The 13248-nt window shown below is 37.7% G+C and overlaps 1 protein-coding gene across 1 annotated transcript in view; it reads right to left on the bottom strand.

Annotated features, from left to right (window-relative positions):
* Positions 1-3062: 3062 nt before the first annotated feature.
* The window catches only part of ALKAL1 (ALK and LTK ligand 1), a 29203-nt gene continuing 19017 nt past the window's right edge, over positions 3063-13248 (bottom strand). The window contains exons 2-5 of the mRNA XM_050801814.1: positions 11534-11587; positions 8956-9036; positions 7572-7648; positions 3063-3510 (exon numbers count right to left, since the gene is read on the bottom strand). Coding sequence (XP_050657771.1) covers positions 7584-7648; positions 8956-9036; positions 11534-11587 — 200 coding nt within the window. The 3' untranslated portion in view covers positions 3063-3510; positions 7572-7583. The remainder of the gene's footprint in view (positions 3511-7571; positions 7649-8955; positions 9037-11533; positions 11588-13248) is intronic.

Here is a 13248-nt window from a genome sequence, read left to right as displayed (position 1 = left end):
ACACACACATCCTATTAGTTCTGTCCCTCTAAGAGAACACTACTACATCTGACTTGATGGAGATAGGTAAAAAGAGCAGTATATGTATCTCAAACCATCTCTTCTCTGTCTCTCTCTCTCTCTCTCCCCTCTCTCTCTCTCCCGCACTCCCTTTCTACACTTCTTCCCCTTCATCAACCTCCCCACCTAGGATTGGCACACACTGAAGAGGCAAAGATTCACCTTTGTCAAGGATCAAGAGGTAGCTCAGGGTTCTGTTACCTTGCTGGGGGCTAAACACAAGGGAGAACGTTCCCCAGGAGCAAGGTGTTAGGGATGTCGTTTACCTTGCTGGGGTAATCCCAGCACTTTGGGACACATCACGCAGACCATCGGGAGGTGAAAGTTCCCTAAAAAATACAGGGGCGAGCAAGGTGTTAGGGAGAATGGCGTAAAAACCCGGGAGGCAGCTTGCAGTGAGGAGATCCAACTCCAGCCAAGGACACAAATATAAAACTCAAAAAAAAAAAAAAAAAAAAAAAAAAAAAAAAAAAAACTCACCACTAAATCTCCATAGGGACCAGATAGAAGAGGGATCACAGTTCTTCAAAGAGGATGAAAGGAAGTCAAACTGAAAAAATCCCAAGTTAAAAATGTCCATCAGATGTCAAATAATAGCAGCTTCTGAGCCAAATAGTCTCAAATAAGGCTCCAAATTTTTTTTTTTTTTTTTTTTTTGCTGGCATATACATTGGAATTTTTCTAGTAAATGCCAACATTTAGAAACTGAGATGTTTCACATAAAAATCCAGATTGCAGTCTTCCTAGAAAAATCAAAAGGAAGCCTACTTTCTCACTTAGCAGCATGGCCAGTGAGATGCAGTGGGGCTACAAACCTGCCCTACCCCAGACTGCATCGGGTCTCTGTGGTACAATCAAATCACTTGTGTTAATCACCTGGCCCACAGGCATTGAGTTTCAATGCCAGTGTAAAGTTCTTTGAATTCATGAGTTAGATAAATTGAAGCAGTTACAGGACTAGAAATGAAGTGGGTAAACACAACGTTTTCATAGAAAACATAAGTTTTGATGAGTCACTAGAAAACTGCTCAATAGTGTTTTCATAAGTCATTGTCTGCTTTTTATTACCGGTTACAGTGTGTTTGTTAATCTCATTCATTGGAGTATGAGATGATTGTTTATTCCTTCACTACACAAAGTACCTACTATGAACCAGGCATTGTTGTAGGTTCTAGAAATACTTCAGAAGACAGTCTCTTCTCTTGTAGACAGAATTCATCGTCATTTATTGTGACGAGGTAGATAAGAAACCATCAAGTGTGATTGCGTAGACTGATAATGATTTGAAGCAAATTAAGCCAGAAAATGTGGGGAAAGGCTAATTTAGATAGGGTTAGATTTTCCAGTCAACCATTTTTTACCATGTGGAAAATGATAGGACATATATACCTCCTCTCCCCCACCCCAAGGTTAAAGCCCACTTCCTCTCTTCTAGAAAGTCTCAAGGGGTAGCTTTACTAACTACGTTCTGCCTTTCAAACCAAAAGATCTACACGAAGTAGAAAGTTAGGTAATTATACAGACAGCTCTAAGCTTAACAGGGTGGTTTGCCTAAATCTTTTAAGTGCCTAATTGAGAACAGCCCACTTAGTTGATGTAGCTCTAAATATTCTGAAAACATTGTTAACCTCCTGGTTTGCTGCTTAGACAATGAGATCATTTATCTGATGTGTGGATATTACTTTACCAAGTAACCATGAATATTTTACCCTACTCACGTTTCAATCACTCATTTGTCCATGTGAGAAAATGTTCTCATTGTATTAATGAGAATTAATGTATTAATACAATGAGAAAATGAGGATCATGTAGTAAAATAAACATGATTTTAACTGGAGTAATATTTAATATATCTTTGTGTGTTTTTGAGAAATATATAGCATGCAGCACATTTCTGAGGTATACTACTCATCTATGAGAATGTTTAAAATCTAATTTCACAGAATTGCATCTGAAATCATTTATCTTATTAAAACCACACTAATCTCGAAGCCCCTTTAGGCTATTTTCTGTATTTCAGCCAAATATGTCTCACCAGTAAGTTCTTTTATATCATCATTCAACAGCTTCTTCATTTTATAAAAACAGTCCTCAGCTCCCCAGATACTTATAATCAAAACCTACTTCATTTTCCCAGATATAGTATTATAATTATTATAAGTAAAATTAACTAAAAAGTAGTCTTTTTCCATTATTATATAGCATTACTGCAGGATTTTCTCCCCCACCTCAGATTTTTTAAACATAATTATTTGTAAATCTTTGCTCATAGACCAAAATAAGTAAAACCAAAAATTGAGAATGGAGCTTCATAATATTCCTGAAGCCAAGGGGCATTTTTTTAGCTTGGTTTTCTGAGGAACAAAGGACAATGTATGTATACATACACAAATAAGACATGATACAGTGTCTGGAAGTTATGCAAGAGACAAAAGGCACTGCATAATTGAAATGATGGCTTCCATGAGGCACAGAGATACATATGTCTTCATGACACCAACACAAGCAGTTGGCAAGTGATACAAAGTCAATGACTGCACTGTTGAGGTATTGTGAAGCAACTCATGATTTGTCTACTCATTAAAGGGATGGAGGTTCTCCATTGTTTTGTTGTAGGTTCACGATTTTTTTTTCATTGTTGTTTTTAAATAGAACTTCTTGGATGCATCAGAGTATTCTGCTACATTCTAAACAGAGCATCCAGGCCACCCATACATTCCTCTCACTCCTTGATATACAGCTCGCCAGTCCAAGAACAACTGGACTTCTTTGTATTTAAGAGAGCAATACCAGATGTTCTAACTTTAAAAGGCAGAAATTGTCTCAGGATTCTAATTATCAATTCAAACAATACATATTTATACACATATACATATATGGTAATCACACTTCAAAAGCATAACCTCTATTACAAACATCTTTAATTCAAAGGAAACAACACATTTTTTCATATTTCAGCTTTAATAAAATTCACATTTCAAATTAATGCAAGTGAAGACAAGTTCTAAATAAATGTATTTAAATATTAAATAAGAATTATAAAATTTAACTTGGTACATGATGATTTGACAAATATATTACTAACAGTCATATACAAAAAAATCATTATTTCTCACTGGTACTCTCAGATATAATTTACACAATTATATGTTTAGATTGTAAAGAAAATAATATATCTAGTAAAAATAAAATACAATCACACAATTTTTAATATCTCATTTTCAATATGTGATTCAAACTGTTTTACAAAATTATAAATTACTGTATACACAAAAAGATAAAGCAAGAAAGACCCATTCTGTGACAGGTCACAGCTACCAGTTATTTCTGGGAAGTCTCTTATTTTACTCATCTTCATATCCATAAAATTATAAATTTCATCTTTTTTTTACATTTTGCATGATCTGAGGCACTTTTTCTTCACATTAGATGTACATTCTTAGGAAATGCCTGTGGGGGGAAAAGAAGAACCATATCATTTATGACCTGGTTTTTAGAATACTTACAAACATGTACAGTTTCAACAGTTTATTTTATTTTGCTTAAAGAATCTGTGGACTCCTAATTTACAGTCTAATCCTGAGAATGCAGACTAATTTGTGTGCAGAGGGGCAGGAAGGTTGATCAGTACTTTTAGAGACTTTAAATATTGACTTTTCCCTTAAAGATTTATGATATCTAGACATACCAAAACAGAAAAGAATTTGACACCTTGTGAACAACTCATTAAATATCCCTAACATTTATTAATCTGTAATATTGATTGCAAACCTTATTAAATAAATAATTCGAAACAGATAACTCATAGAGAAAAATCACTAAGTCTCTAAAATCTATAATTTTCAAAAGTCATGTTTATCAGCTCTGTCTTCTATGATCTAGCCCAGGAGAATGTAAATTTGTGTACATTATCTTAAATTATAATACAGTACTTGTTTGGGAAAACTTTTCCAGTATTGTGTTGTTTGGGGACTTTAGGTAAATTTACTCATTTACATGGAATATATTAAAAACGAAGAAAGAGATAAATATAACTTGGTTTAGGTCATTTCAATAACCAAGTGAATTATCTTGATTCATGTTTTGTGTTGTTCAAAAGAGTTGAAACCAGGCACGGTGGCTCATGTCTGTAATTCCAACACTTTGGGCAGCCAAGATGGGAGGATCGCTTGAGCCCAAGAGCTCGAGACCAGCCTAGGCAACATAGTGGGACTCTGTTGCCACCAAAAAAAAAAAAAAAAATTAGATGAGCATGGTAGCATGAGCCTGTAGTCCCAGGTGTTTGAGAGGCTAAGGTGGGAGGATCACTGGAGCCTGAGAGGTTGAGGTCACACCGAACTATGATCAAGCCACTGCACTCCAACCTGGGCAACAGAGTAAGACCTTGTCTCACAAAAAAAAAAAAAAAAAAAAGGAAAGAAAAGAAAGAAAGAAAAAAACATTGAAACAGGTAGGTTGAGAGTGATTGAATTAAGTATCCTGCCACTACAATAATCTAGTTTATTTTCTTAATCTAAAAAAAAAAAATTTCAATTTAGCAACTGTAGATATGCAGAACTAACAGTTCTAATTATTATCATTAATGTGTGATAATCAATTTTAAAGTAAGACTAAGTATAGCAACAATAATAGGTCAGGATTGTCTCAGTAATTGTCACAACAAAACTGTGAGATAGTTTAAGTAAATCCCCATGCAGTTATTTATGATACTGATACTGAGTTACACTGGCCAGTTCAAGATATTCATGATTAATTTTAGACTACAAGTCCTCTATGACTTTTTTTTTTTTTTTTTTTTTTTGACGGAGTCTTGCTCTGTCGCCAAGCCTGGAATGCAGTGCCATGATCTCAGCTCACTGCAATCTCCACCTCCTGGGTTCAAGCAATTCTCCTGCCTCAGCCTCCCGAGTAGCTGGGACAACAGGCACGCACCACCACATGGCTAATTTTTGTATTTTTAGTAGAGACAGGGCTTCACAATGTTGGCCAAGCTGGTCTCGAACTCCTGACTTCAAGTGATCCACTCACGTCAGCATCCCAAAGTGCTGGGATTACAGGTGTGAGCGACGGTGCCCAGCCATCCTCTTATGACTTTCACTTCCACCTTCACAACTGAGGAACCAGTTGCCTTAAAAGGACTTGTCCATGGTACTGAAATGCTGACCCAAAAAAAGTTGACTTGGTACTACACTGCGAAAGAACTACTGATTAGAGAAACATTTGCAAAGAAATAAGTATCTTTCAGTATTTTGTATAGAGTCTACTTTTTAAAATAAATGTTACAATTTACATTCAATTTATTTAGGATCGTACAAATACTTTATTGCCCAAGGGCTCCTAGCATAAATTAGCCAGAATGAAAATTCTGGTTTACCATTTCACTCTTGTAAAGTAATAGGCTAGAGCAAGAAATAATTACATGTTCATTATCTTTTTTATTCTTTGCTTTTTCTCTTATTATTACAATATCTTCTCTCTGTTTCCTACTTAGAGTACCAAAACTGTACCAAAATTTTAAGACCTGGCTTCATTTTTATTATATATTTTGGACAGTTAAAAAATAGAACTGTATAAGTACTTCTGTTCATCTAATGTCTATCTGCGTAATGCTTCTGCACAATCATGAAACAACACTAAATGCTGAAAGATTTTTGGAAATCTCTCAGGGCTGGTAAGGTTGTCAAAAAACTATTTTAATTCAATCACTGCTGAGGATATTTTAAACTAATTCATTAAAACGGTCTTTTCATTTGGACCAAGTTTTAACACTTACTGAAAAATCCATAGATTAAGTTCATAGGTATTGCTAAAATAGGCTTCCTGGCTTCTGACATTATTCAAACATTTTCTTAAGAAGATTAGGCTATTAACAGAGTGAAGAGACAACACGTAGAATGGGAGAAAGATTTGCAAACTATCCAGCTGACAAGGGACTAATATCCAGAATACACAAACAATTAAACAGCAAAAACCAGATAATCTGATTTAAAAGAGGGCAAAGTATCTGAACAGACATTTCTCAAAAGAAGACATACAAAAGTCTAACAAATATATGAAAAAAATGCCAAATATCACTAATCATCAGGGAAATGCAAATCATAACCATGATGACATATTATCTCACACCAGTTAGAATGGCTATTGTCAAAAAGACAAAAACAAATGCTAGTGAGGAGCAGAGAAAAAGGAACCTTTATACACTGTTGGTGAGAATGTAAATTAGTACAGCCATTATGAACAAAGGTGTGGAAGTTTCTCAAAAACAAAACTAAAAATGGAACTACCATATAATCCCAAAAATCCCACTACTGGGTATTTATCCAAAGGAAAGAAATCAGTATATCAAAGAAATTCCTGCACCTCTATATTAACTGCAGTACTAGTCACAATAGCCAAGACAGGCAATCAATCTAAATGTCCATCAATGGATGAATGGATAAAGAAAATGTTGTGTATATACACAAAGGAATACTATTCAGCTATATAAAGAATGAAATGCTACCATTTAAGGCCATATGGATGAAGCTGGAGGACATTATGGTAAGTGAAATAAGTCAGCCACAGAAAGGTAAATATTCTCACTCATATAAGGGAGCTAAAAAAAAATTAAGCACATAGAAGTAGAGAGTAGAATGTTGGGTATTAGAAGCTAAAGAGGGCCAGGAATGGTGGCTCATGCTTGTAATCCCAGCAGTTTGGGAGGTTGAGGCCGGTGTATCACTTGAGGTCAGGAGTTTGAGACCAGCTTGGCCAACATGAAAAAACCCCGTCTCCACTGAAAATACAAAAGGTAGCCAGGCTTGATGGCATGTGCTTGTAGTCCCAGCTACTTGGGAGGCTGAGGCAGGAGAATCGCTTGGACCTGGGAGGCGGAAATTGCAGAGATTGCACTACTGCACTCCAGCCTGGAGACAGAGCAAGACTCTGTCTCAGAAAAAAAAAAAAAAAAAAAAAAAAAAAGAAAAAAAAAAAGGCTAAAGGGGAGTGGGAGGCACAGCTGGGGAGCGGTTGGTTAGTGAATACAAACTACAGCTAGACATGAGGGTTCTGGAGCTCTGCAGCACTGTAGGGTGAATCTGGTTAACCGTAATTTATTGTATATTTTTTCAAAGCTGCAAAAGAAGGTTTTGAATGCTCACAGTATAAAAAATAATAAATGTTTGAGGCATATCAAACATTTATTAGTATTAAATTTTAGATTAAAATTTAAAATTTAATTTAGATTATTTTTCATAGACCACGACTCTACTTCCCACAGAGCCTGGGTGGGGGGAAGAGCTCTCAGGCACATTCTTTTAAGGGCATGGAAGTATGTAAAGTGTTGTTATATTATTTAAATTATATATTTAAATTAAATTTTAAATTAGTATCACATTTTGATTAAGTATCAAAATGTCACACTGTACCCCATAAATACGTACAATCATGTGTCAACTAAAAAGAAAAGGAAAAAATGTTAAAAAATAAAGTTAGACTATTAAGCAGGATAAGAAAAATAAATATATACTCACAGGGTAGGTTTGCTAGGTCTGGGAGCACAGTGGACTCACTGCTAATCTTGTTAACAATCTAGCACATCTTTTGTAATCTAGGAAAAACATTTAAAGATAAATTATGTATAGAGTTACTAGAAATGTTGGGGAAATCCTGTTATTGTTGTCACTAATTCATATAACAATAACTACAATTTAATAAATACCTACTATGTCAAGTGGTGAAAATGGATTTTCTCATCAATTCTTTTAATAACACAATCTGGAAGGTGCTATTCCTATATTCACTTTAGAGGTGAGACAAGAGCCTCAGAATGTTAATTAATCACCCCATAACTAGTCAAAAGCTTTATGCCAAACCATGTGCTTTCTCCACCATGCTTGGCTACCATTAGTCATTCTGCCTGTAATCCAATGTGATTGACTTTCTCTAGCCATTTAACACAAGTTGTTTTATTTTATTTTATTTTGGAATTTTTACTTATTTATTTATTTATTTATTTATTTATTTTTATTTTGAAGCCAGATTGTAAGATTGGCTAACTTTTGTATTTTTGGTAGAGACAGGGTTTCACCATGTTGCCAAGGCTGGTCTCCAACACCTGAGCTTAAGCGATCTGCCTGCCTTGACCTCCCAAAGTGCTGGGATTACAGTCGTGAGCCATCCCACCCAGCCTAAACACAAGTTGTTTTTGAAAAACACAACTTAACATGCTGAGTAAAAGTCAATACTCCTCAAGATGAGCAATCTAGTTAAAAAGAAACAAAATGCTTAGAATTCATGTTCTTTAAAAGGAAAGTTGAGGCTTAGAAAGGAATTTAGAAACAGCAAACGGAGTTACCACACATAGTCATAATTTTGGCACTTTAAATGATAGTGCTTAAATATTATGTTTAGAATTATTATTAACTTCAGTAACTTAAGTATCCAAAAGAATTCATTATAGCAACTTTTACATGCTATCATTACTCAGAAAAATCCAGCATCATTATATAAATGATGTGATATAAAAAATATTTACTTTAAAATAACTTAGGAAAAAATTTTTACTTAGAGTTCGCAGTCATCTCATTTTTTTTTTCATTTATTTGAGACAGCACCCTATTTATGTCAAAGAATTTGAATCATGATAAAATGTTTAAATCCTAACAAACACTTTGGTCTTTAAGGAAATCTGGCTATTATCAGATTTGAATAGATTCCCAATTAGAATATGGTTTCATTCCTTACAGCAACAGTACACACAAACCTTAGGTACTGTCAGTGTTATAAATCAGTGTTATAAATAGAATGTCAATGGTTAGTCTACTTCTTCCCATCCACAGACATTTGAAGTTTAAAATTACACACATTTATTGTTGGATAATTTTTTTTAAAAAAAAACCCACCCAAGTTACTTACAAGCTGGTGTTGAGCACTCCCTGGTATTGTAATAGAGTCGGTGGAAATGTTTGCTGCATTCTGGTGAAAATGTGACTGGCCCTAGAGCACAGGAAAAGAATGCTTATTATAAACATTGGCATGTTTTCCAAACAAATTTCCTAGCACTTTATGAGTGGACATAATATAACAGCACTTTACATACTTCCATGCCCTTAAAAGAACATGCCTGAGAGCTCTTCCCCCACCCAGGCTCTGTGGGAGGTAGAGTTGTGGTCTATGAAAAATAATCTAAATTCATTCCACATTCTCAACATCTCACATAATGGAATCTTCACATGTAGTACAACTATGTAGAAAAATTAAAAGGAAAAAGTTCTGGACAGAAAATAAAAAGACTGTAGAGAGCAAATTGAGTGCATGAGAAGTACAAAAAATAAGTATCTTTGGTTTCTACTTTCTGTTTTTATCTAAAGCAATTAATGTTTACATGCCAAGACATTTATTCCATTTTCTAATTATAGTAATTTGTGTCGTATTAGTGTCTAGGATAATTGTAAAATGGAATGGGCAGGGCCTTGAGAAGTCCTTTGTCTCTCCCTTTAAATCCAAGGTAGGGCCCATCAAGACTTTCATCCCGGATGGGGAGTAGTGGCTCACGTCTGCAATCCCAGCACTTTGGGAGGCCAAGGCAGGAGGATCACTTGAGCTCAGGAGTTCAAGAACAGCCTAAGCACCATAGTGAGACCCTGTCTCTGCAAAAAATAAAAATAAAAAATTAGCCAGGCATGGCAGCACACACCTGTAGTCCCAGTTCAGTTACTGTAGAGGCTGAGGCAGAAGGATCCTTGAGCCCAGGAGTTGGAGGCTACAGTGAGCTATGACTGCACCACTGCACTCCAGCCTGAGCAACAGAGTAAGATCCTATCTCTTAAAAAAAAAAAAATACACACAGAACAACAACAACAACAAAATGTTCATCCCTCCGTCCCTCTGGTGTCTGCTTCTCGTGGGGTCCACAGTCATGTCGCTAACAGCTGCCTCAAAAGGCTCAACATCCCCACACATCCCTGTGCCCTGCAGGTGCATCTCCACTTGATCCTGAGGACCATCCTTTCTGTTAATAAACAGGTAGGGCCCTTGGACTTGACTAAGTCAAGTCAAACCACATCTTTCCCACATCACAGGCCTGAGGTGTAAAAGAAAAAAAAGTAGCTGGGATGACTGGGAACAGAGAGGTAATGCCAATAGTAAATATGGGGGTGTACTGTTCACAATAATTCAGTGATTTGCTAGAAATTGGGGCATAGGATGATGTGCAAATGATTCACAAAGTTGATATGAAGAACAAAACAGTGTCATGGGACAGTATTTATCTGTGCTTACGATGTGGCAGGTGGGCCTGGTGCAGTGGCTCACAACTATAATCCCAATGCTTTGGGAGGCCAAGGCAGGAGGATCACTTGAGCTAGGAGTTCAAGACCAACCTGGGCAACATAGTGAGACCCCATCTCTAAAGAAAATAAAAAATTAGCTGGGTGTGATGGCACAGTAGTCTCAGCTACTTCAGAGGCTGAGGTGGGAGGATCCCTTGAGCCTATTTGTTCAAGGCTGCAGTGAGCCATGATCTCACCACTGAACTCCAACCTGAGTGATGGAATCAGACCCTGTCTCAAAAATAAAAAATTTTTCACCTGGCGCGGTGGCTCACACTTGGAGGCCGATGCGGGCGGATCGCTTAGGCCAGGAGTTTGACACCAGCCTGACCAACATGGTGAAACCCCATCTCTACTAAAAATACAAAAAAGTAGCCAGGCGTGGTGGTGCATGCCTGTAATCCCAGCTATTTGGGAGGCTGAGGCAGGAGAATTGCTTGAACCGGGAGGCGGAGGTTGCAGTGAGCCGAGATCACGCCACTGCACACCAGCCTGGGCAACAAGAGCGAAACTCTGTCTCAGAAAATAATAATAATAATTAATAAACAAATATATTTTTAAAAGATGTAGTATATGAAAGTCTGTCCCTCCCTATTCAAAACATTTCTATTGCCCCCTCTCTCCCTACCCCTCACCAGACTGGGGAACATAGTCTGAATTCCCCAGCATGCCATTTAAGATTATCCACAACATGACTCCAAGCTACCTTTCCAGCCATATACTTGACCAGGGCCACATACGCCCCACATACCTAAGCCCACCCACAGTCCATGCATACCTGTCCTTGCCTAAACCACACCCTGTGCCTTCATGGCTTACTCAATGCACTCCTTCTGAAGAGAAGGTCTCTCTCACCACGGGAAAGCCTTATTCATCCCTTAAAGCCCACCTTAAATACTGTGTCTACTACAAGCCTTTCTTGGTAGTTCTTGGTCACATTATTCACTTCCTGTGTATCCTTAAAAAGTGGTTCATACTTCTATTACTTATTAAGGGCTGGTTTACATTACAGTTAACACAAGTTAGTAGCATCCGTCCATCTCCCCAACTGGACCATGAGTCACTTACAGACATTTATTTTCATATTCCTAGTGCCTGACATAGTAACCTGTACACATTCTTTTTATTTAGTTAATGGAATCACTGATAAATTTTGTACTTACCTGTGAAATGCTTTATGAATTTGTCTTTTAAGTTAGAATCTCTTGGGAATATTTCTGAAAAGAAAAAAAACCTTCAGAATTTCTTGAATGCATTTCTCCCATTTAAAAATATCCTTAATACTTTGGGAGGCTGAGATGGGTGGATCACGAGGTCAGGAGATCGAGACCTTCCTGGCTAACACGGTGAAACCCCATCTCTACTAAAATATACAAAAAACTAGCCCGGCAAGGTGGCGGGCGCCTGCAGTCCCAGTTACCCCGAAGGCTGAGCCAGGAGAATGGCGTGAACCCGGGAGGCGGAGCTTGCAGTGAGCTGAGATCCGGCCACTGCACTCCAGCCTAGGCAACAGAGCAAGACTCCGTCTCAAAAAAAAAAAAAAAAAATCCTTAATATGCTAAATACTTAATAAGGCACTAAACACATGAATTCGTGACAGTTTATTTAGCTGAGTCCAAACTGATATCTCCAGCCCTGACCATTTCCATTTCCAAAACTCCAATACACCTACCTCACTGCTTGCTCTATGGCATGAAGGGTACCTTACAGCCCTCTCAAAACTGTACAGTCGCAATGGAAGGTCTCCTTTTCCTCTGCCCAGGCCTGTTTGTCTCCATGTTCCTCAGTCCACTGAAGACTGACTGAAGTGGCATTACTCTCGATCAGGCCCCAGCTCAAGAAGTTATGCTTGACTTCCTTTTTCCCTCACCACTACACCCAACCCATGAGTTAGTTTTATGTATTCCACCTCCAACAAATTATTCCAGACCCACTCACTTCTTTCTCCTTCCCTCAACATGAGTCTGGCCCAAGCCATCGTCCTTTTGTGACCATGCCTTGGCAGTGGCCTCCTAACCCCTCCTCTGCTGCCCATAATCATCTTTCTCCCCAGTAGCCAGAACAAACAAACTGAAATGTACTATAGGTCATGATCTCTCCCACTTGGAAGGCTTTGTGCTTAATATATAATAAAATTTAAAAATAAAAGTGTATCTCAGGCTTTACCTTGTACTCACTAAAACTACACCATCCAGAAAATGCAATTTATACAAACAATTGGGAGCACGTGCAACACTTTCAAAGGAAGAGAAAACTTAAACTTTAGTAAAATAGTGGAGCCTCATGGTTTGTTGGTAGGTATACATTTAAACTTACAACATTGTAAGAATATAATAGGGAAGTGAACGTTTGTCATCCCCCTCTAGGAGAGTCTGAGCCACCACGGTGATGAGTGTGACTTCGCCAGGACAAGGCAGTGGTGACTGAGGCTTGGAAAATGCAGACGCAGTAATTCTAACTGTTCCTTACATGCCATGAGCTCCTGAGGGACTTCGGAACCCTTTCCTGTGCAGGGAGCTCCCCAGTTCGGGGCAGCCTTCTGCGAGTTCAGGGCCTGGCTCAGGGCGTGATTGTGTGGGTGCAGCAGGAATGCAGAGAGATCGGAGCTCCCCTCCCATTTGACAATGAACACCTGCACTTTACAAACAATTAAAACTAATCCAGGAAAACAAAGCAGCAGTAAAATGAAAGTACTTCATCACATAAACCTTTCCTCTTCTCTTCGATAATGCTCCAGCTCAAACATAGGTCTTTTCCCCTGTACTTCTCAGAAAGCAAAAATAGCAAATTGGCTTCTGTGGTGTCAATATTTGGGCCAGGTAGTTACAGTGGTGCATTCTGAAAAATGAATGAGAGCTGAGTACAGCAGAAGCACCTC

This window comes from Macaca thibetana, chromosome 8 (genome assembly GCF_024542745.1).
Source record: "Macaca thibetana thibetana isolate TM-01 chromosome 8, ASM2454274v1, whole genome shotgun sequence".
Lineage (NCBI taxonomy): Eukaryota > Metazoa > Chordata > Mammalia > Primates > Cercopithecidae > Macaca > Macaca thibetana.
This window is presented reverse-complemented; position numbering and strand designations above follow the sequence as displayed.